Source organism: Epinephelus lanceolatus, chromosome 15 (assembly GCF_041903045.1).
Source record: "Epinephelus lanceolatus isolate andai-2023 chromosome 15, ASM4190304v1, whole genome shotgun sequence".
In the NCBI taxonomy this organism is placed as follows: Eukaryota; Metazoa; Chordata; class Actinopteri; order Perciformes; family Serranidae; genus Epinephelus; species Epinephelus lanceolatus.
Genome location: NC_135748.1, coordinates 9524518 through 9544572, shown reverse-complemented (window position 1 = coordinate 9544572; position 20055 = coordinate 9524518). Strand labels below are relative to the sequence as shown.

Below are 20055 nucleotides of genomic sequence, written 5' to 3'. Positions count from 1 at the left end.
GGGAGGATGACATACGACAAAGGTCCCAGGGAAGATTCGTATTTAGAGCATCATGAGCTCATGGTTGCGTTTTAGCCGACAGACTCAGCAGGAAGCCACTCAATCCATCTGTGCTGACAAACACCCATCAATAATGAAACCAACGGGAAATGGAGAGATGATTTCTTCTGTCAGCGTCAGTTAAAAGCCTAACAGCTGCCAGATGTTAAGGAGGTGTTTGACTAAAGGCGGATTAGAGAGAGTTACAGTTGTCTAAAATAAATACAATTTTAGACTCTGAACATATAAAACGACTACGTTCTCTTGATTTACTCAGGTAGGTACACAGGTATACAGGAATGTCCAAATCTTCTAACCTAAGTGTCAACAAAGCAGAATGTAGAAGATGTCATCATAATAGCAGATGGTATGATGGGGGACAAAGTGTACATTTGTAGCCATAGAGACAGAGCGCAACGCGTCATAATCTGAAAGCCACGCCCCAAAGGGGAAATGAGGCCCGCTTTCTCCTCCGCTTCTTCGCTCGTTCGCTGTCATTCTGCCTCCGCAGCTGTGCCTTCAAGTCTTCACGACTGAATTGCTAGCTAGCTAGCTAACCTTATTAGCTATAGCTAGCTTATAATTAGCTGATAAGATGGCAAAGGATTATTTTAGCACGCTATGCCTACCACAGAGGCAACGGTATATTAATAGGCTTAATATTGCTGGTCTACCTCAGTGTCCCTTCTCCTTACCTTGCTCATCTTGGAAAAAACATGATGCGGAGATTCTTTTTTAAGAAGCTGTGCATTTCGGCATGCTCAGCCGTCAGCCTGCTCCTACTACTGGCACACGTTGTTGTTTTGAGACATGTCTCTACATGCTGGTAGAGTGATAGAAGTGCTAGAGCAGACCGCTGGAATGGACTGCTTGAATCGCAGAGTGCTGGGCACAATTATAACAGAAGCTGCATTCATACTGTAAATGCCTTAGCTTAACACACATAAATACAGTTAACTGTTACTCTAAAAAATACAGTTAGAGGGTTTGACAAAGTGTTTGCTGCACACATAGGCATACCGAGTGTCAGGATCCCACAATTTTTTCCCTGTTGAAGCCTCACGTTTTAGTGCCTGTATCCACTTTTGTCTTCTACAAGGTTCAATTTTTCTGCTCGGCAGCTGATAAAAGCTAAGCACTGGGTTATTGGCTATGCAACCCACCACACAGCAACTTTTTGGCTATTGGCTTTCACATTATGATGCATTGCGCTCTGTCTCTATGCGAGCAGCGTGGCTCTGGTTGCAATGTTGGGCACCTTTTAAACTAATATCCCCTTTAGTGTCAGTTGTACTTTGTATTTAGTGCTAATTAGCAAATGTTAGCATGCTAACACACTAACGTAATATGTGGAACACTACAAACATTGTAATAGTAACATTTTGTTGCCATTGTCATTGCGCTGCCAGTCGCCAGAAGAAACTGCTGACACTCTATGTTTCTGTAAACCCCAACTATGATAAAGTTACATGTTTCATACATTTTATATTGACTTTTCTAAAGTGACGTTGTTCATGAGCTGACTTTCGGGAGGTGGAGGGGATGGTGGATGGTGTGTCACCTAAGCTAGACGCCTGCCAAGCTACAGACCACGGTTTGAGACCAACAAACAACAAAATCAGTTGTTTTTTAACCGGTCTTTGCTTTGTTTCCAGCGACTTTTAAGATACCAAATGTGGAGGTTTTAGTGACTCGTGGCTGTTTTTCCAGTGTTTTTTTTTTTTGTTTCCGGTGGCGATTTGGGCACCAAACCTCTTTTTTTATTTTTTTTCTTAAGCAATGTGTGGCTCTTTTTCCAGCGACTCTTCAACCTCTTAAATGTGAGTGTATTTCAGCGACCCATGGCTCTTTTTCCAGTGGCACTTAAAGGGATAGTTCACCCAAAAATGAAAATTCAGCCATTATCTACTCACCCATATGCCGAGGGAGACTCAGGTGAAGTTTTAGTGTCCTCACATCCCTTGCGGAGATCCAAGGGGAGAGTGGGTAGCAGCACAACTCCACCTAATGCAGGCTGATGGCGACCCAGATTCAAACGTAAAAACACATAATTGAAATCACAAAATATCTCCATACTGCTCGTCCGTAGTGATCCAAGTGTCCTGACGCCCCGACATAAACAGGTGTTTGAACTCTGTTTTTAGCCTCATTGCATTCTCGGAACCCATTGGCTGTATTCGGTGTCTGACTTCCGGCAGATGGCGAGATTCTGGTTTGATTTGGGCGGAGGAGGCGAATTTCCATTTCCGACTTCCGTTTATATATAAGTAAATATGCTGAACCATTGCGATGGATTAAGAGTTTGCAGTGATGCCAATTATGTTCCGCCTCGTTAGTTCACTGCACGGACCGTTTAACCTGGCAATAACTGCAGCCGGGTCAAACGTGATTGGTCAATATCATGCAGACTACAAACAGCCTACAACCAGAAACCAGGGCTCTTCCACTCTTCTTCCAGAAGCAAGATCTCCGGGGTTTGCCTACAGACTCTACATTCACTGAAGCATCCAAATGTGGGTGTTTTTAGCGACATATCACAGTTTTCCCTTCCAGGATAGTGCCACGAAATGTGACTGTTTTTTACCAAGACACTGCTTTATAAGTTTATTATATCCACTGCATGATAACGTGCAAATGTCACATACTTGTGGTTTGCAGAAACAACAATCTTCTCTGGCAACTGGGTAACATTGTGAGCATCCTGCCATGTTACTGATAGCATTTAGCTCAAAACACCTCTGTGCCTATGTACAGCCTCACAGAGCTGCTAGCATGGCTCAAGATTCTTTGACGAGTCTGAAGTGTGTTCTTTAAGAATGACTTCCTTTGGTTAAGTAGTAGTTACACTTTTTAGGAAATTAAATGAAATTAGAACCATTTGCATGTAAGTGATCATTTTCTCATGTACCCTATGGTCCTTTTTTGCCATTAAAAACAAGACTTGGTGGAACTACATGTAAGGACTACATGTCAAACTCCGAAATGTGTGTGCGGACAACAAAAATGTAAAGTAGAATAATGTAATTTAAAGTGAACATCTTAGTGCTATAGTCATGACTTTGTGGCTGTGGTAAAGATTAAATGAAAAGTGTGTCCACTATGAGATTTGACTTTGTGGTAACTTGATGAAAAATGAAGCAGAGAGAGGCTGAGAGAATGCAAAAAAGTAAAAGACCTTAGTCTGAACTTTTGAGGAACCCTGCCCCTGTTATTGTCTGCAGAGGATTACTGTCTGATGAGTTTTCAATTTGAACAGAAAAGGTTGTACAGTATGAGGAAAGATAGAAGCTGAACCAATTTACAGCAGCGCACTTAATGCCTATGAATTCGGCCACACAAAGGCTGTGCTAAGATATGGAAGGATTAAAACAGAAGTTTCACCTAAATTCACTTATACTATACCACTGGATACTTGAATCAAGGCAGCCCCACAGTTCAGGGTATTGTTCAAAAAGCAGATTGATAACTTCTAAAAATGCATTACCTGTCAAAAATCACAAGTTCTCCTTACCTGCCTTCTCTGGAGGAAAAGTTTAAAACTTTAAAAGAAGCCTCTGCAAGATGTTCCCTGTTAGACCTCACAAAACCTCTTTTTTAAAAAATGTATTGTGAACAAGAACAACGTGTGCATCATTAGCCTCAGTAGGAGGGTCAAAATAGCAAATTCAACAGAAATGGACCCACCAGCAATGATTCCTGAAAGAGAATTCAGAGAAAACTGCTTGGAATTATTTCCAATACCAGAAATAAACCCAGAGACAGTGAGTCTGCTATGTAAAACACAACCCCAGAAAAGTGAGCATTTTTAGATATAAAATCAGAGAAAGAAAAGTCACTTTGAAGCTTTCACACAAGGTTTTCAAAGCCTCATAGAAGTTAAAGATGCAAGAGAGAGATCCAGCGCAATACATTCTCAGCAGAGAGAGGGGCCGACTGAGCTTTAAAAATAACTGATTGATGGTCGGACATATGGAAGTCTATTTCTTTCCATGCAGTACAGCTGAAACCAGATGCTAAAACTACATCATACTAGAATGTCATTTATCCATTCATGATAAGGGAATTCTGAAAGATTCATATTGTGTTAGAAAGTCTCAGCCTCTGAAATGAAATACAGACATGTTACCACCCTATGAAAGTTTAAGCGACCTGTTTAAGGCTGAACTAGAACTTGACTATTGAAATCCAGAGGGCACAAGAAGACATGGTAACTTATCCGTAAAGTTCCTGTTAATTTTGGGGGTGTGTATAGTAGTTTCTTTGCACTATGCAAAGAGGTTTATGCATGGATAACAAATATCCTTGAAATTTATTGAAGCAAATCCTCATTTGATGACTTAAAGTGTCACAGCCCATATGTTTTAAGAGGGTGTGTTTCTGGCTTATTTGCTCTCTTGCCAAGAGCTACGCCTCGTTTCCACTTGCATATGTATACCGAGACGAGGCAACCAGAAGTCCATTCATTCCTGATGTGCCTGCGAAACTCCTCACCTCTGTAATATTTCAGTCAGGATTTTTCCTCAAGTTGAACTTTTGCAGTGGATTTCAGAGACTGTATGACGCTGCTAACTAGCTAAAGGGCTATCTCTTCAATTCAGCTGCCTGTTGATTGTCAAGTGAGTTTGTATGATTGAGACAAGACATTGTGTAAGAGTAATGTTATTCTGGTAAAATATGGTTTGTCATTATGACTCATTCAGCCATTCATATGTCTTTTTAATGAAATTACAAAACATATACACATAAACATGTTATGTACCTGGCGGGTCAACATCTTCATTCCTTTGTTGCCATGCAATATTGGTCCGGATTTTGTCCCAGTAATGTTCCAAGTGCCTGTTCCAAATTACTGGAAAATTAGCCTCTCTTCAGTGGCTACAGTAGTTTCTATCAGGTTTCTATCTATCCGTAAATAAATGCACTTCCTTGTGTTGGACACTAGAGGCATCATCTGTATATTTACAGATCTATGGACATCTGTCACATACATAAGTGGAAACGAGGTGTTAAGCTGAAAACACACTGCCGTGGCAGCATCGCAGAGCATCATATGATGCTTGTCAAGTGTCAACAGAAGGCCGCACACAGTTACTATTACTTTTACTAAAAGATCTGTCCTTCTTCTGCCTCTGTGTTAACTTAACATAATGTGTGGACAGCCACTGATTAAACCTGAAAAGCCAATCTCAAGCTATGACTCACCAGGCAGTATCCTTTTTGCCATTGTCTTTATAATGACGGGATAGTGGGTCATATAACGGGATATTTCTCAGCCTCAACTAGTTTCTCCTCATCCATTCTTCGACACACACAAGAGACAGCAGCAGCAAGAGGAGTCAAGCTGCCCAGACTGTTCGTACATTTTCCTTAAAAAAGTAATGCACCAAAATTCATACATATCCTACAGTTGGCGTAAGGTAGTTACCATGGGCCTCAGCGCACGCTAGTTGCTAGTTAAAAGGCACACAAACACACACACACACACACCACTGGCAACTGTTCATAAAAAAGCCAAAGGATTCTAATTTAGGCGGCTTTGCTATTTTGTTTCTCTCTTGTCCTTTGTTACAGCCGCTTTTATGTTTAAAGGCATGACTGCTTGCTGGGCTTGCAGACGTGCTCAGCTCGTCAGTCTTGACAGATTTTGCACCTAAACCAGCTACTGTCATCATATCATCTTGTGACATGATCAAATAGAGACTTGACATTAGGTAACATCAACATTTATGTTACCCAATAATCATCACTGCATACCTGTATATGACAAAAATATCAAAGGAAATAAGAAATGATTCATTTCATTGAATAGTTTTGTATACATGTAGTTTATTCTTGGTTTCTCTAGTTGATGTAGAATAAGCATATAATTTTGTTATAGACTGCTACTGACTATTATACCGAAAAAAAAGAAAAGAAAAGAAAAGCATGACAGAGATGAGTTTGCATTTTTCAGGGTATATAGTCTACAGTAAATGGCACCTTTTTTGATTTCATGTGAGTTATTCTTTGAACATTTGAAGTGGCAATCTCAATAATTTGCAAGGGTCCCCCCTGCACTCTCTATATTAATGCCCCCGTATCCTTTGTAATTATGAGCAAGTGATTTGTTTATAACCACGTATCTGGAAAGACTGTGATCACATGACCAACCACAGTAACTTGACTTGCCTAAACCTAACCTGCGTAACTTTATGTTAAGAATGTAACACTATTCATGGGGTGCTAATCCATAGGATATTGTACGAACTGTTGTGTATGCATTTTCATAGAAAACCAAACAAACATTTGTATGAGGCTATGTTAGCTGCTATGGGAGCAGAGAAGAAGAGTGGAGGAAAAAAAAACCATGTTGGTGGTGATGTGTCCACAAGTGCTGGTGTGAGCCCAGCCACACTCGGTCAGCCACATAATACCATCAGGCCCAAAAAGACTTTTCCCCATTAACTCTGTCTGTCTGGAAATAAATTCACAACCTCTGCAAACTGACTCGCTTCACTATCAGGGTTTGATCCATGCTGCTGATAACGTAATATGTTATCTGGAAAGTTCAAAAGAGCCACATGATTAATTGATTTTATCCCAATTCAAGTCAGCAGAGCGCTAAACTAGAAGTAGCTGGCTCGGCCAGTGGAAGTTAGCCATTAAGTCGGCAAAGTCTCTAGTAGGCTTGCCTTATGGGCCCAATGATGGGGTAGATTCGGGTAATTTTATATCCAGGAAATCAAACATCAAAATGAAACATTTTTGGCTTCATGCGCCACTGACCTAACCTGGAAATCCAGATGCCCCGCCCCTAGCAAATTCGAATTTGCACTGCACGGGGATCTGGCCCCGACGAGCAGAGCCCGCTGAATCACCATCGGACCAATCAGATCAGTCTATCTGACAGAGGTGGACTCTGGGCGGGCGTAACATGATGACGACACCACTGCGCCGTAGGAGTTGAAAAGTAAACAGCCAAGATGGCAGCTGCCGAAGGACCGCGTCCATTCAATTTAGCTTTGGAAGAAACGCTAAGCCAACTACACTTATCTTTCTCCTTGAGAGAGGAACAGAAGACTGCCCTAGAAGCCTTCGCTTCCAGGAAGGACATTTTTGCTGTTTTGCCGATGGGATACAGCAAAAGTATAATATATCAGTTAGCCCCACAGGTCGGCAAACCAATGGGGCTTAGTGCAATGAATATGTCACCTTGTTTTTTGCTCTGATTGGCTATTGTGCTATCCAATTGCGTGTGGTGGCATTTAATATGCCTCAGTTAGTGCCGCCCCTTGGGTCCTAGGAAGGGTGTATCGGTGAGGGCCAGACTCAAAAGCTTTCTAGATTTGAGTCTGGATTTCCAGGCAACCACTGACCAACTTTCATAGGAATGAACTGGGCCCCACCTCCAACCAGTGTTGGGCAGTAACATGTTACAGTAATAAGACTACTTTTTCCAGTAACGAATAGTGTAATTAATTACTAATAAAATTTCAGTAGTAATATTACAGTTACCCCAGAACATCATCAGCAACATAATTTTTAGACTAGAGTAATTGCCAGCACTGCCTCCAATGCTGTATTCAGTCCTCTGTACACACCTATGGTTGTACATAATAAAAAAAGGGCATCTGTTTTGATGTGTGCTGTTTGGTGGCCTTTAGATGAGAAGATTGATATCACCCTTATGTCTGTACGCTAAATATGAAGCAATACAGCCAGCTGCTGGTTAGCTTAGCTTAGCATGATGACTAGAAACAGTGAAATGCTACCCTGGCCCCATCCAAAGGATCAGTTTGGACAGAGCCACTGGCCTGCCAGCACTTTGAAAGCTTACTTGGAGTAAACTTTAAAGAAGAAACCAAACTGAAAGCATTCAAGTAACTGCTGGCACTGTGGATGAGCCATTTCTAACAACCTCGCTGCAAACAAAATCCTGCGGTGCTTTGTGCTATCCTTGGAGTCTCTGCGGTACACTTTGTTGATAGTGACTTGTGGTGCTTAGTGGTCCTTTTTGCTATTCCCACTAAGATAGAAAGTTTATGTTACCATAGCAGCCTTGATTTCTTTTTGAAGATAAGTAAAGTTTGAGCACATATCACTATAGTTAATGACCGTTACTGCAGACAGTAAGTTGAAAAGGCATTTTTCTATAGAGAGCATAAATGGACACAGTTTATGTTATAATGATGTATTTTATATCAGCTGCTTTATTTAAGGACTCCATAATGTTGGGTACATAAAACTACTGGATGATTTTCTTTTGCTTTGACTTTTGAGCTTTCTTTCAAACACCGAGGCTGTATTTCTTCCAAGTTGCAGCTCTGCGCTGCTCCTAGAAATGTTTGTTTAACTAAAACTCAAGGCTGCATACTGAATTCCACAAGGCCTGCTATATTTGCCGAAAATAAGTCGAGGGGATAGATTTAGCTGAAATCCATAATAGCGTTAACACGTCATCTCATCAGATTTCACAGAAAAATATTGAGTGGATGCCTGTCATTGAAGTTTGAAGCGAAAGGAGCCTCCCTAACAATCACACCTTTTCCAATCCGCTAATGACACCTTTTCATACTCTTCCATGATAGAGCTATCCTGTAATATACAGTAGTGCACTGCAGCAGTCCATCATTGTTACCCTCCCGGATCCACATAAAGCTCTAATCCTGATCATTAAAAAATAGCAAGCAAAAGTCTGTCAGGGATTACAGCCTTGCAATCACACAAAGTAAAAGTACCTCTCAGGTACTGCGTGCACTTAGGTGTTTGAGAGTCTCTATTTATAACCTCCAGTTACCTGTCAGAGTGATGGTTATTGGAAAAGGTATAAACATGTCTATACCACTAAAATCCAGTGTAAGTCTGAGGGTTGTAGGAGTCAGACAGCACAGCGGCTCCCTCAGGCCAGCTGTGAGGAGTTAGCAGTGACTGCATGGCTCACAGAATCATCTCTGACCCATCTCCCCTCCTCCAGGAAAATGAGCCAGGCCCACTCCCCTGTCCACGGAAATTAATTTGTGCCTGTATCTATGAAGACTGAACATGCTCAGGGAAGCTGGCACAGAGCTGGAGTGGCTGTGTTCTGGCTCTATATTGATTTATATGTTGTTGTTTTGTATCTTGGTGATGTGTCTTACCAGAGGCAGTGCTGGAGCCAAGACAAATTATAGTCGAGGATTGTGATAAAGCCCACCACTACAGTGCACTAATTAATGTCACACAGATCATTATATTTGGGCAATTCTTCAACTTTTGTGATTTTTGTGTCCCTGTCACAAAACAAAATAAAACACATTTCATATGCTTCATGTTTGTCACACTAACTTGGAACATACAAAAATTAAATGACAGATCAATCAGAATTGTGTTAGATAAAAATGGACCTTTTATATTTGTTTTTGACTATATTTCCTTTGTTCCAGAGCCAAAAATATTGACATTGAGCCTGCTTAATTTTGAATTTGATATTGAACTAATAATGACTTCAAATACAATTGACACATAAATAGCCATTTTGATGAAATGGATCACGTGTTGTAAGACATACTGTTATAGAGCGCTCTAAGGATGACATTTCCTTGTAGGACAACGTGGAGGTTAGCATCATTCTAGTTCCCTTTTAAAAAAGCCCATGAGATTATTTTTCATTATTTGTATTACTTTGATGATTTTTAAAGTGTCTCAAAGTCAATGGGTTTTTTTTAAATGGTTTTTTGGTTAGATGCCTGAAATAAGGTCTTCGGTTCATACAGGCTTAAGAGACTTTCACATTTTGTTCCATGACATTAAATACATCAGAAACATCTGTTCAGTCATGTGACTGTGGTGTAGTTTTTTGTTTTTTTTAATAGCCAAATGTTATCTTTTTAGGGGCAGCATGGTGGTATAGTGGTTTGCACTGGCGCCTCCTGGTTCAATCCCAGGAGGGAGCCCCTCTGTGCAGAGTTGGCATGATCTTCCTGTGTCAGCGTGGGTTTTCTCCAGGTACTCCGGCTTCCTCCCACAGTCCAAAGACATGCAGGTTAATTGGTGACTCTAAATTGTCCGTAGGTGTGAATGTGAGTGTGAATGGTTGTCTGTCTCTATGTGTCAGCCCTGTGATAGTCTGGTGACCTGTCCAGGGTGTATCCCGTCTCTCCCCCATTGTCAGCTGGGATAGGCTCCAGCCCTCCTGCTACCCTCAAGAGGATAAGCGGTTATGAAAATGGATGGATAGATGTTAGCTTTTTACCTCTGGTGATTGCATTTAGGCATCAATCAATCAATCAATCAATCAATTTTATTTATAAAGCCCAATATCACAAATCACAATTTGCTTCACAGGGCTTTACAGCATACGACATCCCTCTGTCCTTTGGAACCTCACAGCGGATAAGGAAAAACTCCCCAAACAAACCTTTAACGGGGGAAAAAAACGGTAGAAACCTCAGGAAGAGCAACTGAGGAGGGATCCCTCTTCCAGGACGGATAGACGTGCAATAGATGACGTACAGAACAGATCAACATAATACATTAACGGTAATCCGTCAAATCAAAAATTCTAAAAGCAGTGACCAATTGTAAAGATTACCTTGCTGAAGAAAATGTGTAAGAATCATAAACATTTGTTTGCCACAGAACTCATTTTATGCAATAATCCAAAATCCTATGGAAAAATCCTATCCAACAAACACCAACTTTCACCCGAGAGAGCAGTGTTTGCCTCCTGTAAGATTCTAAAGCCAAACCCTGTTCTTTTTTTTCTAAACCTAACCACTTCCTTTTGTTGCCTAAACCCAACTAAACATCAATATGTGACGAGTTTGGAGTGAGAATGTGTTGGTCGTAGAATAGACCCAGCTGCCCACCAGTGTCTTTACACCTTTATATTTGGTTGAATTTAGGTTGTTTAATTTGGTGACCAAAATTTTCAATTTCAAATTGTGCTGTTAAGTAACAAAAATCCAACGTCTCCCAAATGTCTCATGCCAACGTCATCTTGATGTAGAATAACGACATTAAGCTATAGAGAACAAAACCCATCGACTGCAAAACATCATAACGTTAATGTTCATTATAAGGTCATTAGAATTTTAAAATATCGTCAACCTGATTTTCATTCCAACCAAAAATTTAACATCTGTGTGACAAAAGAGTCCAAAGTCTGTCTGATTCATACTGACGTGTCATGCCAGCTGGGAAACGTGAAAGTCTCTTAAGCTTGTGTTAATCACAGACTTACCTTAGGCACTGAACCAAAAGACCCATTGACTTCGAGCAGAGGGAGCCAGAAAAATGCTAACTAATTTCCAGGTTTAAGGACTCCTGCACCAATCTATACAAAGAAATCAATTTAAATTTTGTCAAATTAATTACGTTTATTTGCTGTCATTTCCAAATAGCTTACATTTCCTTCAAATTACAAATAATAAAAAACGGTGGTGTGGTGGTTAGCACTGTCGCCTCACAGCAAGAGGGTTCCTGCTTCGATCCCAGGAGGGAGCCCTTCTGGAGTTTGCATGTTCTCCCTGTGTCAGCGTGGGTTTTCACTGGGTACTCCGGCTACCTCCCACAGTCCAAAGACATGCAGGTTAATTGGTGATTCTAAATTGGGCGTAGGTGTGAATGTGAGTGTGAATGGTTGTCTGTCTCTATGTGTCAGCCCTGTGATAGTCTGGTGACCTGTCCAGGGTGTACCCCGGCCTTCGCCCAAGGTCAGCTGGGATAGGCTCCAGCCCCCCCACGACCCTCAAGAGGATAAGCGGTTACGAAAATGGATGGATGGATGGATTAAAAAAGACATTATGTCGTTTGTGTATATTTGATACTGACGTTAAAATGTTGAAACATTAGCAGGCAAATATATCATCATATTTTGTTTTTTGTTTATTTAAAGTGTGACAGATGTCATTTCCACAACAGTCATTTCCATAACTTTGTTTACTGTGATGGAAGGACATATGGCAATGGAAATAACAATGCTGGAACTATTTAATCAATGCATTTCTCTAAATATATGTTAGATTTTCTAAAAGTTTCCAGGACCAAACTGTACCACAGTTTAAGGATGACCCATTTGTATGATTTATGCTGATGTAAACGCCATTACAAGCCTTCAGGATTGAATCCCAGTGAATGGGTTAATGTCCTGTGGTTTGACGCAGGAATGGTTAATAGGACAGGCAGCAGGTGGAGAGACATGCAGACTGATGAGCAGCAGCAGAGGAGCCACTGTGTGTGCTGCTGACAGTTTGGGCTGAGCCGAGGAGAAATAAGCACCCATTGCCGTCACTAATTTGCTCCTGTAGCAGACACACACACACACACACTCACACACAGGATACAGACAGCTTTGAGACAAAAACAGCCTGATAGAGGTAACAGGCATGGTTTCTCCGTCTGCCTCTGTCGTTACACGGGACGCCGGTGAATACCACTTGCAGTCAATTGCTGGGTAAATGACTTGAGGAACTCTCGTCGAAGTCAGCGGACAGAGAAAGCGGTTTTATGGGAAATGAATGTGACCGGGAAACAGCAACCTGAGCTGATCGAGCGACCTGCCAGCCTTTTGGTTCCAACTTCGGCAAGTAAACCTTTTCATTCACATTTATTTTAGCCAACTTAAATCACAGTGCAGTTTGTACTATTCCCGTGAGATGTTTCAAGTGTAGGGGCAGTTACAAAGAGCACACACGCCGTTTTATCTCAAGTGTACAGAGGGAACTCCAGACTGCCTTTGAAAAACGACTGTTTTGTGTTTCCTTGCTTATAATTACTTGTAGATAGTTATAAGGCGTTAAGATAAAATGTCTTCCTAAAAAGTAGCAGTATTTGAACATTTCGGCATATATTAAGCAAACTCTGGTGCTCCTACTTGAGCAAACGTATAACTTTTACCAATAACACTTCGCAGTACTCCTCCATGCAAATACCGTGATCGTCCAGGGCGGTAGTGTGGGGTTGCTTCAAGTTTAGAGCAAATTTCATTAAAATACGGCAGTGTTTCGTGTATAAGTTAATAAAATGTGCATGCCGAATCCACCAGAAGACCATCCTCATTTTCCAAAGCCCATTTGTTTTGCTTTGTAAGACATGTAACTTGACTGATAAGCAGGTACACTTTAAACTACCAGTTATGTGAGTGCAGGCTGGTTGACGTTCCTTCCTTCTGATGGAACGGCGCGTTTTGGTTTTTTATGTATCAGTTGTGGTTTGATAGGTTACAGCAGGTGTACTACACAGACACACAAACACTAGAGAAGCTTACTCTAACTTTGCATTTTGTCGATGTTTCTCAGACGTCAGTTTGTGGATTTTGTTATTGATTAATGTTCCCAGTAGCCAGTAATCAGAATATGTTTCAGTTTTAATAAGTGCCAGATTGATGTATTGCAGGCTGGTTGGACCCTGTAGTTACAGAGTGCTGCTGCATCACTTCTATTAAGACCATTATTATCCTTAATTTCTTATGTAAGCCATACATATGTATTCTGCGCTCAGCTTTCTTAAGGGTGTCATATTTAATTGGGTATTGTGGCTGGGTTACTTGGAAGAGAAAACAAATGATTTTGACCTTTTTAACTATCAGCCCTTCCTCTGTGTAGGCTGATTAAAAACCAGCCCTCAGGTAATGTGGGACATCAGGTAGAATGGGACAAATAAGGTTTTATGTCTTGGACTGGTTAAATATTAGCAGCTCATCACCATCACCATTGTTAATACAAATGTGCTTCTCATGAAACAGTCATTTTTAATTGGTCTGAGATAAGCAGGATGGGCAGAGCAAAGATTTATAAATCACTTGTCCCAGAATTTGCCAGATGAACTTTGTGGCATGTTGATTTTCTGTTTCTGGAAATAAGACTACTGTAGCTAAAACATTAAAGGTTTAAGAGCTGTTTGACTTATCTTTTTTTACAGTACACTTTGTTATTTATGGGTAAGGGTTTTGATTGAGTACTGAACGCATTCATATAAAATGGGACCAGACATTGAGCTAAAATGGGACATTTTTCTGAAATGTCTCCAGCATGATTTTAGCCTAACAGGTGCCATAAAATCATGACTCATGCTATTGTATGCCACTATGTTATATTACTGTAATATAGAAGTATTTTTGTCACTTAAAAAAATATATATAAAAGATGATGCAGTGAGTCCATGTCAGCCAAAATAGTCCGGAATTAGCTGTTGTTGTTACACACGTGTGTTCATCGTAGACAAAATGGCAACAAGCAAACAGACAGCAAAGGTTGGAAGGTCTTTTATAATGAAAAGTTGGGTTACATTCATGACCATTCAAGGGTGTTCAATGTGTTTCAGGCCAAGGACCCTTTGGCTGAAAGACAGATGGAGCAGGGATGCCCTACAACATATAGCTATTGTAGAACATTGAGTTGCATATTGAAGTGGGCCTATACAGTAGTAATGTGTAGGGTGGCCTTAAGTATCATAAATAAACATACCCTTCAATGGTGCATACAGTGCTAAGCTGTTAGAATAATAATTATGGCAGATCCATATATTGATACATCATGTTTGTTTCTGAGGTGTGTCAGAGTCTCTTGCTCAGAATGCTTAAAATAATAATACAACCTAGTGGCCAACATGTTTGGAAAGTATGTAAGTGTTAGCTAACTTGTTCACCTTGTTGTTATGGGCAGGTGGTGCACAGTGATTTAGCATTAGCTAGCTAACAGTTTACCTTTGCTAATAATATCTTGGATTCATTATTAATGTGTATTTTCAGACATATTTTAATTTAAAAAAATGGCTGAACTTACTGAACGGATAAATGGATTTAACCATTTAAAAAACAAACATGGCTGTCCATGTTTACCTGAACATGTTATCGGAGTGAGGTCGGGGTTCTTAATGTATTGGAAGGTTCAAAGTTTCTAAAGTAGTAGTAGTAGTAAGCAGTGTATTTTCTCTATTGAAAGTTACACAAGTAATACTTGAGGTAGTTTTCAGAATTTTAGGTGGATTTCTTGGTGATCTAGCGCAAAGTGTCCCAAATGACCTGACTACACCATATATCATAGTAGGGTGGCAACTAACGATTATTTTCATTGTTGACTAATCTGTCGATTATTTCTTCGATTAGTCGATTAATCATTTTATCGAAAAATGTGTTGAAATGTTGAAAAATGTTGGTCTGTCTCTCCCAAACCCCAAAATGATGTCATCTAATGTCTTGTTTCGTACTCACGCCAAAGGGTTTTAGTCGAGAGTGTGTAAAGCTGCCAATATTTGAACGTCGATTAGTCAATGATTAGTTGACTAATCGTTGCAGCCCTATATCATAGGGTAGACCAGGGTTGGTTGGCACACTTTTTGCTCTTTTACTTATTTCTCAGACACAATTATGTTAGAATTTTCTAACCAGCATCAAATGAAAGATTAAGGTCTCTGCAGTAAATAAACAAGCTTTAATGTACGCACATTTTCTAAAATTAGGCGATTTGTGGTTACAATCATGATGTGCATTTGTGCCAACCAGGCACATCATGGGGTTGGTTGGCACAATGTGAATATGCTATAGTTACCAAAAATGAAGCAACTGGTTGTATTTAATTTAATTCAAACAAGAACCAGAAAACACAAATATTTAATACAGTATCTGTTCAAAGCTAACTTTTTTTTGGCAGTTTATCATCATCAAAATATGAATAATTGGCTAACAATACAAACACTGTTTTGTAGTCTTTTTTTAAAATAGTTTTAATCTCACAAAATACAGTTACAGTTTGTTTATTGTACAGTTGGTTAGCACATGTGCCAATCAACCCCGCTCACATTTGACCCAACCTTGGGATTAAATTGTAAAAGCCAGCAAGAATGACTCATGATAGACTTTCCAATCTTATATCAAAATGTAGCTGAATTCTTTGTCTATTAACTAGAATGAACACATTAACAGTCTATCGAACAGTTTTGTAATACATTTCCACAGACCAATTATTTTACTTTTGCCAGTATGAAACTATAATGTTACCCTCACCAAAAAAGTCAGTAACTGTCAGATGTTTTAACACAGTAGATGAGTGCAGGTGAAGGAGGCAAACATTTTGATGTTACATTTGTTTCTGTGACCTTCTAAGGACAAGAAAATAGCAGTGTGCCAACCTACCCTGGTTTCCCCTACTTTTTTTTTTTTTTTCCCCTTTTACATTTATTATTTTTATCATTTCAAAAGCCTCCTGTGGACAAGTATTACGAATTAGCACGTGTGCTAAAACACTCAAACAATGCATCTGGTCTGTCCAATGCAATTGTGATGTCCACATCAAATAAACAATAAATAAATAAATAAATAAAAAAAATGTAACCAAGCATAATCCAATCAGAAAGGGGGGAAAGGACATGTTTTAGTTTACACTACATGATGATGATGATGATGATGATGATGATGATGATGATGATGATGATTGTCTTATCTGCAAGTCTGCATCGTTCCACAGACACCTTGCAGTGTTTCTCTCACTCAGAGTTAAAATTTTATGTCAAGTATTGAATACTTGCTTCCTCTTTGGCAAAATATGATCCACCATTTGCTGCATGTTATTCGGCTCTCTCTGCCTGTTAGGCCTATTTCCTCCACTGGACACATAGCACCTTTAATTTCATCAGTCCCCGGAGTCCTGCTTTGTGGGCACTTTCCGTTCACGAAGCATTTGCTTTTAAAACTGGATACCTGAGCCTCCAGGGACACAAGTCTGCAGCTTAATTCTGCTTCGAGTGTGCTCAGTTTTCACACATTTCCCACTCTCCACTTACCACTGACTGATGGCTAAAATTATACAGTAAGCAGAGTTTTGCCGTTGAAATGGGCTCTCGCACAAACACTGTAAATGTCTGCGAGGCTTTCACTCCATCATGCATATCTGCCATCACCTGGTGTGCAGTTTCAGGGTGTTAAGGGCGGACTTGATTCTGCTTCCACAGAAAGTAGAGTCAAGATTGTGCAGGTCCTTAAACAGTTGTAATCAGAAAGGCTTGCGAGTGGCCTTCAATCAAATTCAGTAAGCATGAAACAGCTCTTTAAAAATCTTACATTTGGCTTTTTGACACGTGCACATACACTAAGAATAGTTCAGTAATTGGCAATCACTGATAAATGAGATGAAAGGGCTGGAGAGGCACACTTCTCCTTATTTTACCACGGTACACTGGGTGCATATCAACCAATATTAGATGTCTGTAATGATCAAGTGTCTGAATAATGATTAGCATGAGGATTCTCACTAATCCAGGTCACAGCACAAATAAGTAATCAAGGGTCTTTGTGGTGTTAAAGGTGTTACGCCTAGATACAGTATATTGCCTCTTGTGGTCCAAACACAAGCAGGTCTGTCTACAGTATGTGTCTGAGTCTAGTTGTGTGTTTGATTTGTATGTCAGGGTATATTAGTGCTGTGATGGACAGGCGGCGTTTGCAGGGTGTTTACCTGCCTCCCCGTGTTAGCAGAAACTCCATCCCCGTCTTAGTTCAAGCCATATCTTTGTCATGTGAGGACTTTAAAAAGCACCATATCAATTTCTCTGGACATAATACTCTCCTGGATTTTAAATCCATTACAGAGTGTGTTTGAAGTCCATAAGTTCTTAGTGACAACTTTCAGACTAGTTGTTTACATAGTTCAGTTGCACCATTTAAACGGACAAAATTCTTAGCAATTACAGCAGGTTGGTGCAACCTGCAAACAGCAGGTTGCACCAGCTGTTTGCAAGTTCCAACCTGAAAAATGATGATAAATGCACTTTATTTTATGTACAGTTGTGTATAAAATAAACAGCTTATTTGCATAACCCCCATATTGCCCTGCTCTCTCTCTGTTTATGAGACCACAAATGAGACAAGAATTAGTTAGCTAGCCTCCCTGCAGTCCCGCTGCGTCGCACCTCAGCGCTGGGAGGAGAGTGGGCTGCAGTTTTGAGACTGACTTTCAGTTGGCGGCTATAGTGGCTTGAATTCGACCAGCGTAAACTCCCCCAGCGCCGGGTGGCTGGTGGCTGCTAGATTTTCCAAAGCCTGAAAGCAGAGCCAGGAGGAGGTGCAGAAGTCTAGTTTTCTTTCAGACCACTTGAATTACAATACGCTCAAAATTTGTTATTACTTTTGCTCAGTGATACTATAAATAAAACTGTCTAACCCAGCTTTAATAATGGCGTAAAGAATTAAATTACATTTCACCCAATTTCACCCAGTTGGGCTACGTTTTATTTATTTATTTATTTTTAATTGGCTAGGAAAAAATATTCTGGGTTGGTTTGTGGTCATTTGGAATCACTGTTTGTACCATTTGGGAAGTTTCCACTAATAATAAGTAGGCACAGCTCAACACACAATGGTAAATTGTAAATGGACTGTACTTGAATAGCGCCTTTCTAGTCTTCCAACCACTCAAAGTGCTTTTACATTACATGTTACATTCACTTATTCACACACACTCACACAGTAGTGGCTCAGAATACCATACAAGATGCCACCTGCTACTCAGTAACCATTCATACGCTTGCACAGAACAATGGAACAGCCATCAGGAGCAAAATTGGGTTCAGTATCTTGCCAAAGGATACTTTGACCTGCGGACTGGAGGAGCCGGGGATTGAACCGCCAATCTTCCAGTTAATGGAGGACCCTCTCTACTTTTTGAGCCATAGCCACTGTCATCGCTGATGACCATCAAAACCAAAGTCTTGTTAAAGCTTACATTTGACCATATGAGAGGGCTGTAGCTACCTAATATTTTCATTATTGACTAATCTCCTCATTATTTTCATGATGAATCTATTAATTGTTTAGTCTATGAAATGTCAAACTGTGAGAAATGCTCATCACCACTCATCATCAATTCCCCAGAACCCAAAGTGACATATTCATTTTGTTCTTTTGTCCAACCAACAGCCCGAAAACCCAAAGACATGGACATTTATTGTCACAAATGACAAAGAAAAGCAGCAAATTCTCCCATTTAAGAAACTGGATCCAACAAATGTTTGACATTTTTGCTTGAAAAACAACAAATGATTAGTCTATTTTCAAAATAGTTGTTGATTAATTTTCTTTTGATCAACCAAACAATTGATCGACTAATCATTGCAGTTCTAATGAATGGAAACATTTAATGCAGCATTGTTTAAAAGACTTATGTTATGACTTGATTATTGTAACTGTAGGTTTGAATGAGTTTGTGTGTGGGTTCCTAAATGAACATTCAAAATGAAGCTACTTAATTACAGTTAGAAGGATTCAGGGCTCTGATTGGGCGACACTACATGCAACATCTTTAATTTAAAACTAGGGCTGAACGACAAGAGAAAATAATCTTGATTGTGATATTTTTTTTAGACTAATGTTGGGATTGTGATTCACTTTGCAGTTTTAATTTAAGGTTTCTTAATTGCTGTATTATTCACTATTCACAAGCAATAAATCATTCTATAGTATGAATAACACATCTTTGGATACAGTCAACTGGGGATGTACAATAATATGGGTACATCATTATTTATTTTGGAATAGAATCGGCCAACATGCTTTTTCTTATTTTGCATAATGAATGAATATTACATACATTGAAAAGTATTGTATTTCATGTCTCCATCTGCTGGTGGGCCATTAGATAAGAGTATACATGCATAATGTGATGTTAAGTCCACTACAAAAGAGAGTTAATGATCAATAAAATTAGGTGGGGAAAAAATTGATATATAGATTATTATTGACCAAATGAGTTGTTATGTATCAGTTTATTAGATATTGGCAAAAAAATCCAACACCATGTATCATAAGTGCTATATCGTGGTCAACTGGACTTGCTTGCGTTTCTTGAAGACATTTGGCCTCTCATCCAAGAAGCTTCCTCAGTTCTAAATGACTGGTACGAAGTTGCAGGCTATAAACCCTGTGTGGGTGGGAACCCTTGCAGAGTCGTAGGGGTCACATGTGAGCTCTTAGTTTCACAGTCGTTAAGGTCACAATGTGAGTCGTTGACCCACCTGGCCACCATGTGAGTCATTAGGGTCAGATGGAACCAGGGGTGAATGGGTGTG

At 39.9% G+C, this 20055-nt stretch overlaps 1 protein-coding gene across 1 annotated transcript in view; it reads left to right on the top strand.

Moving 5' to 3' along the window:
* Positions 1 to 12204: 12204 nt before the first annotated feature.
* The window catches only part of sntg2 (syntrophin, gamma 2), a 158107-nt gene continuing 150256 nt past the window's right edge, over positions 12205 to 20055 (top strand). The window contains exon 1 of the mRNA XM_033642235.2: positions 12205 to 12580. Coding sequence (XP_033498126.1) covers positions 12512 to 12580 — 69 coding nt within the window. The 5' untranslated portion in view covers positions 12205 to 12511. The remainder of the gene's footprint in view (positions 12581 to 20055) is intronic.